Source organism: Amborella trichopoda, chromosome 2 (genome assembly GCF_054954075.1).
Source record: "Amborella trichopoda isolate Santa Cruz 75 chromosome 2, AtrichopodaSantaCruz75HAP2 v2.0, whole genome shotgun sequence".
NCBI lineage: Eukaryota > Viridiplantae > Streptophyta > Magnoliopsida > Amborellales > Amborellaceae > Amborella > Amborella trichopoda.
Window position 1 is genome coordinate 64,803,201 of NC_142337.1, and position 11,930 is coordinate 64,815,130.

At 36.0% G+C, this 11,930-nt stretch overlaps 1 protein-coding gene across 2 annotated transcripts; it reads left to right on the plus strand.

Moving 5' to 3' along the window:
• The first annotated feature begins 1,757 nt into the window (after positions 1 to 1,757).
• On the plus strand, positions 1,758 to 9,234 carry LOC18430325 (HSP20-like chaperones superfamily protein). Of its 2 annotated transcripts, none has more exons than XM_006840484.4 (7): positions 1,758 to 1,878; positions 7,498 to 7,684; positions 7,848 to 8,004; positions 8,161 to 8,201; positions 8,287 to 8,488; positions 8,793 to 8,889; positions 8,989 to 9,234. In XM_006840484.4, exons 1-6 carry the CDS (start codon positions 1,874 to 1,876, stop codon positions 8,876 to 8,878), a joined length of 678 nt encoding a protein of 225 aa, XP_006840547.1. In that variant the 5' UTR covers positions 1,758 to 1,873; the 3' UTR covers positions 8,879 to 8,889; positions 8,989 to 9,234. The 2 variants fall into 2 exon arrangements, with proteins under 2 accessions (XP_006840547.1, XP_011621931.1); XM_011623629.3 differs by having other exon boundaries at positions 8,796 to 8,889.
• Positions 9,235 to 11,930: the final 2,696 nt, after the last annotated feature.

The window sequence follows — 11,930 nt, forward strand, 5'->3', positions numbered from 1 at the left end:
GACCCAATAAAAAACATATATATATTTATTTATGATAATTTATCCGTCTTAAGTAACTTTTTCCCCTGTCTATTCTTAATAGAAAACATGTGAGTCAAGGGAAAAAAATTGTGTTATTCTCACCTCTTACCCCTAAGTATCTCGCTCACTCACTTTTCTTTATTTGTCACAGTTCATTTTTTCTGAAATCTCTCTCCCCTTTCTTGTTCTTGAAATGAGGTATTGATCAATATATATATAAATTATTGTCATTCTTTTGTTTATGATAAGGTTAATGCTTTTTGAGTATGATTTAATGGATTGATATGTTAGATATAAATATTAATAGGACCTAATGTCTTAAATTAATATATTAGATATTAGCACTAGGAAGACTATGGATAAATTTACCTATTAGTTTTATTTATATAATTTAAATTGTTCATTTAAATCATATTTATTATTTTAATTCTATGTCAAATGGACATGCGTTAATTAGTATCACATGTATTATTAATTAATAAAACATTCAATTGTGACGATAAATGCATTAAATTATCTCTCTTTAAGACCATGTTTTATTGATTTTTTTTAAAAAATAAATATATTTCAGTAATAAAATATTAAATATCACGTGCAATGCACTTGCATATTACTAGTATATAGTAACAAGAAAATATTTCTTATGCAAATGCTTGTAAAGGAAACGTAAGTAACGAGACTATTATATTTGGTATAAGGTGTTCACAATTAATCTTGACTATTGGATGTGAAATTTGAGTAGTTATATTTATGCCGTAGTCCAAACTTAAAGTTCAATTTATTTCTTTGACATTCTCAAGCTATCAGATTTGGACCCGGTTTTTATGTGGCCAAGCCCACATATGTAGAAATGTAGGCCCCTTAATAAATATATTTTGGAGATGGATTTTAGGACTTAATTTTTAAAGACATGTAATCTTTAACATCGAGATCCTGAATATGAATAAATAAATAAATTTAAAACACTAGAAATAACAAATTTAGTAAGAAAATATTTGGACCGTTAGTTTCCATTGTTTTTAGATGGAACACCTACTTATGTCCAATCTTTAAGAAGGATGCGTTACACCATATGTAGAGGTTCGCTGCATTAAACAATTTTCCATCATATTTTACATCGAATGGTTATAAGTAATGGTGCGGTTTGTATATAGCCGAGGAGGCTTTGAACAATCAAAGTAAAACACACCTTCAAATAGTATCGAGAAATGTGATTTCAATACCGGAAATCTTTGTGATAGATTTAAAATATATTTTCATCTTTAAGTATAAAATTTAAAGCTTAAAAAATAGAGTAGATCGAGCAGATTTATGAAAATTTTGAAAATCGACGGTAAAAAAATATGTTACAAGATGCACTATTTCTAAAACTTAAAATTCAATTTTTTTTCCTCAAATCCATGCATCTTGATGTCAAGATGATCAATTTGAAGATATTTGAGCATCAAAACAGATGCTCAATTTGAGAATATTTGAGCATCAAACGAAATTTTTGAGGCAACCTTTTGTGACGATATTTTTGAGGCGTGCGTTAATTTGCCTGTTTAGAGCCCTAGGTCTGTATAAACTTCTCCCGGCCTCTCGTTGAGAAAGGTAAATGGTTTCACTATATACAATCCCGCTTAAAAAACCCCACCGCCAAAATGGGCATCTATTCGTCATTTAGGAAGACGTCCGGGGTACGTTTCCTTTTATACCCGGTTCTATAAAGTAATGACTCGGTCATTATTTCAAGTAGCGGAGTGGAGTTGTATTCGCTGTTAAAAACGCTCCTGCGTTATTTTTTAGGGTTCGGGTTCTGGTTCTGCGATTTTCTAGGGTTTTGGTGTAGCGCCGTCACAGTCTCTGCAAGATGAGGTCTACTCTCTCTCTTGTTTTTCTTCGTCTTGCTACTACATTCTCTATAAAAATTTGATACTTGTAAGCCATGTCCACCACTTATCATTTTTTTCTTGTATCAATTCCCAAAGTTCTACGAATAGGATCTTATTAGCTTTTTTCATAGATGTTCATAATTTTAGACTTTACATTAAAGCTAAGCATCAATTCATTCAGCATAGCTGGTTTTTCAAGCTATAAATCAGGGTTCCTCGTGTGCTTGAATGTGTTTAGAAGAGATGGAATACAGTTACTGAAAGCGCAGTTACATTCTTTTAGGGTTAATAGATGAGCAAAAATGTTACACGTATGGTAAAGATAAAGATGACAAAGGAATGTTGCGTCCATTTCCGTGAGTGTTGGGGCTTAAACCATATATTTATTGAGAGAAAACTGTCACCTGCTTTTCTTCTTCTTCTTCCCTCTCTCTCTCTGACTTATCTTTGGAATAATCTTTTGGTGATATTAGACTTATCTTTGGAATAATCTTTTGGTGATATTAGCGTTTTGGTGATATTAGACTTATCTTTGGAATAATCTTTTGGTGATATTAGACTTATCTTTGGCACCTTCCTATTAGAAGGTGTTACATGCGAGTTTGTGTTTATTTTAGCGCAGTAATTGGATGCACTTGTACATGTGTATTAGTGTGTTTCTGTGGACATATTAGGTCCTTAGTGCCATTGCACAGTCTACATGATATACTTTTATTATTGTTATTATTATTTTTTTCACTTATCAGATTTCTCAACCATGTGTTCCATTGTCCTATTTTATATAATGCAATAGTGCTCATCTGTGATTTCTGATTTTAAAATTTATGTGACCCCCTCAACTATTATTGTCAGCATCTCTTATTTGAGGACAAGCCTCTTTAATTGTTGAGTGGTAGGGAATTAGCAATCTCTGTTTTTATATTTCGGGACTAAGCAGTGAACAAGTGGTTGTAATATCTGATGACCATTGCTATTTCATTCGCCCCTTTTTGGTGCACTGTCCATAGCAAGAAATCTGCATATAGCATATAGTTCAATTGCTGCGTTACTTTATGCCTTAAACGTTATGGGCCTTAGTAATTGATTAAATCCTGCATTCATTTTAGAGTCATATTGATTGTGAATAGGATATTTGTTGGTGACTTGATGGTAAATCATGAATTGGTAGGAGATGCTTCTCTTGCATTGACAAGGCAATAACCGTGGTTAGCTAGTAACTTTACTGTTTCAGCTCACTTTATACTCTGTGTGTTGGTCCTCCATCATGTTCACATGTTTATATTTGGTATGCAATGCTTTATTTATTCAAACATTGTGATATATTCAAGAAATCATCTGTACTAGGATTTGGAGCATTTGAGTTGTATCTTATGCATAGTCAAGAGAATTATGTTACCGCTGGAGACATGATCAGAAGCTACATGGGAGTTACAAACTGAACTTTTTAATGCACATCATTTTGCTTAAAAGTTACATAAGCTCATGTTTAGTATCTGTGATGTTATGAATGGTAATGAAGGGAGAAGCAGATCCCTTCATAGCGGTACCATGATTTTTTTTTTTCAGTTGGTAGGTTATAGCCTCTAATCTAGGAGTAGTGATAAGATGTTTTAGAGTAACGTTAAAATGAGGCAGATCACTCCCCGTTTCAAAAAAAAAAGAGGTAGATTATTCCAATACCTCATGCTTTTTATATTATATCCTGAGTTTATATCCATGTAGTCGAGAGAGGTTCACCTGACTGATGTATAAACTGACTCTTGTCTATGTCCGGTACATGTTTGCCATGTTTTGAGGCTGGTGCTCAAAGCTTCTTACACCGAGACATGTCTGCACTCGGGGGAGTATTTGTCACTTCAAGGCCTCCCTTGAATTATTTGGTCATTGAAGAGAAGTATTCCTTGCACTAGTGTTACTTCTATCCCATTGTTTGAAGTTTATTGTGTTAACTTAAGACCAGACCCAGTCTACTCAGGTTATATCCATGTATCCCTCTACAATTTTTGCTAATTTCTGTAGAGCATCAGTCAAGTCTTATACATGAAGTCAACTTGGTGACGGACCAAGCTGTGTCCGAAGCTCGTGGTTTGAGACATATGAGCGATTGACCTTCTACTTAGTTGATATATAAAGATATAAGCTTCTCATAGAGGGCCAAGCTTTCTATGTATCTCTATATATGTGTCTTGAGATAGTGGCCTGGTAATCATGTTGTGCATGATTATGGCCTGAAAAACAGCCGGTTCAAGCATCACTATGGCCCGTGACATTTAATTTCGGCCACTGCCAGCTGTCCTTTCAAAATTGGAAAATTGGCTTCTCTTAACAAATATTAAAGATGTCGGCCTAGTGTCACATAGATAGGTTTCCCTCATAGAGGTGTCCACTCCCTTAACGGTTCAAATATACCAACCATGGACCATACCCTTACTATGTCAATACATTTGGATGGAAACCTTAAAGAAATTGAAGTATGAGGTTCCACCAGTTTGTTGCAACCAATGTTTAAAAAATTGCCGATCCGATTTGGGATTCATTGGTGACAATGCCAGTTCTAACTCGGAATCAACAATTCTATAAGATATGTATATAATGTTGTAATAGAGCAAAAAACATCCAATGCCTTCATTAGTACCATGTAGTCGTATTTTACGAGAGGCATGACATTCGAACCTCTCCAATGCCACTTTTTTTAAAGCTCTTTAATTTTGATTCAGGCATATATTAAATATAATATTTAGTTAAAGGACATTAACCTATGAGTAGCTTAGTTGGTTATCATGTCCAGTTATCTAAAGATTTAGGGTTTGAAGGCTAGCTAGTAGTGTTCTTTTAAATAACTCTTGTTTAGGAGCCTTTTTTGAAGGTTAGGAAATAAATAAAATAGTGGGGAGGTTTGACCTTGCGCTTCTAAAGTGCAAAGTCTAGCCAAATTACATTGAAGCACCTTTGACAAATTTTTGATAAATATAAATTATATACTTTATTATTTGTTTTTCAATTTATTTCCCAAATAGCTGATCCAAATTGCCGATTTGGCCAATCCAGATTGGGATTGGTGGGTTGGCATCCGTTTTTTAGAACATTGGGCGCAACTGTTAAATCATGCTTCCTTGGTCTCCTATCTCCAATTTTTATGATATGAGCTGCCTCTCTCCTCCGAGAGCAGAGTTATTGCAAGTCATGTTGGTTTTTTCTCTTGTCACCCACTAGAGTTGTGCCTGATGCCACTGAGGCTTGCTAGTTGTACCTTGAAGCGTCTTAGAAATTAATGTTGGGTATTTTTAGTAAACATGATTTCGGCATTATACTTCTCAAAACGTAGTATAATACTTTCTACCAACCGACATCCATTTCTCAAGCTGTCCTCAAGGTCTATTCAATGTTCATCCTCTTTCTTGAACTGGAGTGTTGTGGCCTATTGACAAGTGACTAGCCTTTTCAATGTTGAACAATGTTTTAGAAATTGTTTAACATTGTTAAACAATGTTTTTGGGATGGATTGCCCACTCATCGATTTCAATCTGGATTGGCCCAATGGGCGATCAAGATTATCTGGATCGACAATCCATAATATAAAAATAAAAATAAGAACAACTAATAGAGTATGTACTTTATATTTGTTAGAAAATGGCCACAAGTCCTTCAACATTATGTTGGCTAGACTTTGCACATTAGAAGCGCAAGGTTGGGAGGTTCTTATTCCCCCCACTATTTTATTTATTTATTTTAAGCTTCAAAGAAGGCTTCTAAAAAAGGAGCTTGTTTTAAAAGCATCGTTTAGGTTCACGCTCTGAATCTTTAATAGGAGAATTGGATATGATAACCAACTAAGCTACTAAAGCTTAGTTAGTTCTATGTTTAAATATTATATTTGTCATATGCCTAAATCAAGACCGAGGCATTTTAAAAAAGTGGCGCTGTGGAGGTTCAACATCAAACCTCTTGTAAAATGCGAGTACATAATAGCCAATTAAGAAATTTGATGCTATTTTATTCATTACAACCACCCCAGCCGCCCGGCTATTTGATGCTATTTTCTTTATTACAACATATTATATGCACGCATGATAAAATATTGATTTTGATAGAGAACCGGCTATTCCTGATCTGGATAGCCGATTTTTGTTCCAGATAGTCAATTCTTTAAACAAGGGGCTGTCACTTGGTTTGACGGTAAAAGGCTCGGTTAGCCAGCGCAAGAGCGCGGGTTCGAGTCCTATGAGCGGCCACTTTGTGCATAAGCCAAAGGTTAGGACCGTTTCCAGCCCACCCCACTTGGGACCCTGCTTAGGCAGGACCAGCATTGGGTTATGGCCCTTTTTCTATAGGCAATTTTTTAAACACCAATCTCAAATATTGAAAAGTCTCTTGGGTCCTCCATAAGAGGCGATTGCAATTATGAGTTAGACCCAAAATGCTGACTTGTTCACTCCAAACTTATGTAAAAGTAGTGCCATATAAGTTCTGAAAATCTCAAATGTGTGTAGTTCTTCACTCCAAACTTTGCTTGATGCATTTCTTTACCTTATTTGAAGTTCTGAAAATCAATCGGTGTCTTAGATTTTTACTGAAATAAATAATTTATTGGGAATCGAGATAAAAGCTATTAACTCATATCTTGTACTTTCTAATGGGAAGGTACAAACCGTACAACAGCTTGGATTTATGGATATATGCTGTCCATCAGATGTTTCCTAATTTTTGAAGTTGTTATTGGTAAATGATACATTGGTATGATTAATGAGGTACCTCATGTAATTTGCATCAGGTAAAAATTGCGGCATGTGCTCTGTTTGTATAGGATATGCAGGAATTTTCAAGTATGTTAGCTTACTGATATTCTTTAACTTTGGGAGGAATGGTGGCTACTCCAAAAAAAACTGCAGGTTCACCATGTTTTGTTGAAGTGTGTTTTGTTAATTCTGAGGATGTTAAAAGTTATATTCCTTGGATGTATTTAAAATGGTTAGGTTATGGTCTCACCATGCTTACTACGCACTTCTTGTGCCTCCAAAGTGCATTGAGATATTCTCATTGTGGTTAGGTTATGGTCTCACCATGCTTACTACACACTTCTTGTGCCTCCAAATTAATCTAGGACATTGAAGCATTGAGATATTCTCATTGTGGTAAAGAAAATACGGGCCATATGTTTAAAGAAAAATGATGATAGTTTGTTTCCTGCATTTGATGGCTTGCACATTGGAATTTTTGACGGCAGTTTTCAATGAGTTTGTATTTTCTGTTAGTTTTTTGGGATAAGTAACATCTTATTGAAAATAGTGCATCAAATGTTTTTTTAATGTTAACTGGAGACCTGCTGAGAATGGAACTCTGGATGTCAAGTGGCAACACCACCCTGAACAGCTCTGCCTAGTGCCCATTTTCAAAAAAACAGAAAGAAGAAAACTTGTAAGAATAATATTTATATGTTAGTTAAATACAGTCAAAGATTGGTTCTTTCGCTCTCCTAATGCACTCCTGTGATTTGTGTGCTCGATTTTGCTTATGTCTTGTGTACAGCCATGAGTGTATTTTTAATACCCGTTCTGGTAAAAAATTAAAACAAACTTTGTTTATTGTTTTGAAAAATCTGCAGTCGTCATCCTGAGGTTAAGTGGGCACAGAGGTTGGACAAAGTTTACATCACGGTGTCACTGCCTGATGCCAAAAATGTGAAGACAAATCTTGACCCTGAGGGGATTTTTACATTCTCTGCTAATGCTGGGACGGATGGTAACCCTTACGAACTCAAGCTTGATCTTTTTGGAAAAGTAAATGCAGAGGTAGGCTTCATTCATTAGTAGTTTGTCCACTCTTATTCTCCTTCCCTTTTTTTTTTTAATTCTTTTTGGGTAGAGAATGTGAGCGCATTTGCCTTAAGTTCTCTTTCTAGTGAAAATATGCTTTATTATTTAGGTTCACCATCTTGGTTTCATTATGTTTCAGGAGAGCAAGATAAATGTTGGTGTAAGGAACATATTCTGCATTGTGGAGAAAGCCGAGGAGGGCTGGTGGAAGAAGCTATTACGTGGTGATGAGAAGACACCACACTACCTCAAAGTTGATTGGGACAAATGGGTAGATGAAGATGAAGATGACACTGGTATGTTGATCTAAATTTGACTGAGCTACTTGTTTGTAGGAAATTCATAGTCAATTTTATCTCCAAGTTTTGGAGATATAGACTGATTTTTTATATGCTGTTTTGTTTCATCCAAGCTTTTAAGTTACTGATTTACATTTTTTGTTTTGTTATTAGCTGTTGCTCCTGATATGGACTTTGGAGGGATGGATTTCTCGGTATGAAATATTTGAGGAAGTCTTTTCTTTTATTGCCCTTATCTTCTTCATGTTGGAGTAAACATTTTCCCTTTCTCTCCTCCAGAAATTTGGTGGTATGGGAGGCATGGGTGGTATGGAAGGCTTAGGTGGTATGGGAGGCTTGGGTGGTATGGAAGGCTTAGGTGGTATGGGAGGCTTGGGTGGTATGGAAGGCTTAGGTGGAATGGGAGGCTTGGGTGAAATGGGAGGCTTGGGTGGTATGGGTGGAGGCATGGGTGACGAGCTTGATGATAGCGATGATGAAGGTACATCCACTTTTGTGAAACAATAGAATTACATTGTCTGTTTCATTGAATCACACTGAAATTTAATCTTGAAGCTCTCTTTCTCGTGTGCACATACCGAAGTATCTTGCAAAACACCCCCCACCCCTCTCTCCCTCCCCCACACTTTGGGTCACACGCATATCTTTCAACAACCCCCCCACCCCCCTCTATCACCCACACTCCACACTTTCTAAAAACACATTTGGGTCTCTCACCATCTCTCTCGCTCTTAATCCCACTAAATTTCTATGGTATTAATTCCCTGCACCTCGCTTTGTTGTAGAAGAGCAAGAACAAGGTGCTCAAAAGACTGAAACAGCTGCTCCAGGTGCGAAAGTGGTGACAGAAGGAGCTGCTCCGAGCACATGAAAGAGCAATTGGTAGGCCTGGATCCCCTTGTCAGTTGAGGTTTGCGTGTGGTTTGACGGCTGAATTTGGCCCTCTCAGAAGATAAGCCCCTACTTTTGTTTCACTTTCAGGTTAAACAGCTGAATGCATCTCTGACGTGGCCCTTTCTAACTCAATATCGTGTTCCCCTGCTTTACTCTTGTTTTTTTGCTTCCACTTTAACTAGCTATTGGTATTTGGTAATCTTCTTGCGTTTATTGAATTTTGGGCCTCTTTCAATGTAATCTTATGATATGCCTGTTGACTTGTGTGCTTATATAGTGATCATCCAAACATCCATTATGTGTGGGTTAATGGATGGTTTCATGATTCTTTAATTCTGTGAAATGTAGCCACAGATCATCTTCCTCATTCACAGTAGGGATCCGGCATTGGAGATCAGGTTTGTGTATGATACCTGCTCTGGAGTATTATGTTTTTTTATGGATGATCTACAATGCTTGATCCGTTGAGTACACTATGCACCATGGTGTATATGTTATGTGATACACCATAGAGACGGTGCAGGCACTGGTAGGAAAGTCTGCCATCCATCATGTGCGATGCATGAAGGATGTCGCCATGTAGTAGTATGGTGTTTCTGTAGTACTTAGAGAAGGAAGAACATATGCTCCTCAAGCATGGAGGTATCATAGTAGTGGTGGAAGACATGGTACACCATATTGGCTTCCGCCATTCATCACACATGATGGAATGGGATGGCTGGGGTTGTTTTATCAGCTCCGCAAGAAGTCTCCGAAAATTTTCCCCTTGCTGTTCGATTTGAAATGGCATTTTCATTTCATGTAGTCCAACAACGTAACTTTCCACCTTCTATTGTTAACATATAAAAAAAAGAAAAAAAAAAAAAAAAAAAAGGAAACAACTCGTGTTTGAACGTGGTATCATGTTGACTATAAATAAAGGGAAACGTTTCTATACTCTCCCTATATCATAGAAGTTACATATTTCCCACCCAACCAGCCGTTCAATGTAGATCAAGTGAACCACTGACCGTTTGATCTAGATTCGATGCTCAAGAGTATTTTATTTTTAGTTTTATTTTTACAAGTTGTATAAAAATGAAATTTGGTATGTGCCATCCTCTCGATGGGTGTATCTAAAAAGCTATTTGAAATAATTTTTGGATAAAATAAAATGACCAAAATATTTTACAAAGCTTTTAAGGATATTTTGGTCATTGTATTTTATTGAAAATAATTTGTAGAAAAATTTAAAAATAAGATAATGTAGAGATGTGACATTGTGGTTGGGGTTATTTGAGCCGTCTATTGAGAAATGGACGGTTGAATAGGGGGAAGTATTATGCGATCGAGAAGCATCGAAAGCTTGCCCGTAAATAAAATGTGTACAAAGACGAAAATCTTTTGAATTTATTTTATTACTCACGATGAGATTTTGAGATGGGAAAACTTTTTCCCAACCAGGCAGTGTTATGGTAAATATAGGGCACGTTATTCGCATACGGCATTCAAATTCAAAGATGGAAACACGAAAAAGGCTAACGAGCTCACACCAGATGAGTTGCATGGTGTATATGATGGTGTAATACATCTCCACCATCTCTTTTGAAAATTAGATCCCGGCGATGAATCATTCCTTCACGGCTACACTCGCAGAATTGGGGGAGATCAGCGGGTAGACTTTCCTTTTTGTGGTAAATTTTATTTATTTATTTGAGGTATAAGTTTTATTTTAAATCATCTCATTTAATATTAGCATTAATGTTTCAAAAAACATTGGGCGGTGCCTAAGTAGTCGGGGGCATTGCAGTGGACGGCCACCTCTGCCCAAATGTTAGGTCCAATTTGTATATAAAAATGTATATTGAGGCATTTTTAATACATTTTTTATGTTCAATCAATCCAAATTCTAAAGACAATCAAAGTATTTGAGATTTGGACAATTAATACATTAAAAAAATTTATCATCATCATAATCTTTTCTCGACTAATTGGGGTCGGTTTAACACATTAAAAAAAAAAAATGATCCAACATTCAAATTCAACACTTAACCACCACTAGACTAGACAATTAGTGCTGAGTAGAGTATTGACACAATAACAAGGAAAATTTAATAATGATATAGTCGCAGACACATAAGCCACAATTCACGAATTATAAGCTAATTAATGCACACCCGATGGTCCAAAGCCCAACCCAAACACCATATAGAATACTTCTTATTAATTCGTACACATAATGATATGACACGTGGTCCATAGTCTATGCACTCCATAAAATTACCATGATTACACTCCATAAAATTACCATGATTACCATTCCAGTCTACATTCTATACTCCATTGTCCATACAGATAAAAGAAGGCGAAGAAAAGAAGGAAAAGAAATATACTCTTGAAGACTCGAAGAGTGTATGAATGTTTCTCAATCTCAAACACTTTTTAAAAACCTTCTCATAAGCTTCAAGAATCTAGAAAATCAATTCAAATTAAAAGGAAGATGTTTTGATCAATTTTTCAAAACTTTTAATTAACTGATCAAATCTAAAATGAATACAAAAAATGTGATTTTTCTTGTTTTCTTTTGCACTCTAATATGTAAAAAAAAAAGGATTTACATTACATAGAAGCTGACCCCCCTTTGCCCCCTTTTTAGGGGTGGAAAAGTACAAAAATGCCTCTCCCTAAGGGGCATTTTCGCCCTTGGGCGTCTCCCCAATACTAGGTGCCTAAGCACACAATGCTCAGGAGGGCACCCTAAGCATGGTGATGTGCCCAAGCCCCCATGGCCTACTTAGGCTGCCATCTAGGTGAGGGCCTGTTTTTTTGGAACATTGAATAGCGTTTGGTTTGTATAAGGCAAAGGCTCTAAACAATCAAAGTAAAGCACATCTTCAAATAGTATCGAAAAATATGATCTCAGTGCTAGAAATCTTTGTGATAGCCTTAAATATATTTTCATCTCTAATTATATAATTCAAAGTTTAAAAAATAGTGCAGATCAAGCAGATCTATAAAAACTTGAAAATCTTGAAAGTTGACAGTAAAAA

Coding starts and splice junctions, on each gene's coding strand:
- LOC18430325 (XM_006840484.4), top strand. Junction 8,005..8,160: donor TGAAGATGAAGATGACACTG/GTATGTTGATCT, acceptor TTTTGTTATTAG/CTGTTGCTCCTGATATGGAC. Junction 8,489..8,792: donor TGATGATAGCGATGATGAAG/GTACATCCACTT, acceptor GCTTTGTTGTAG/AAGAGCAAGAACAAGGTGCT.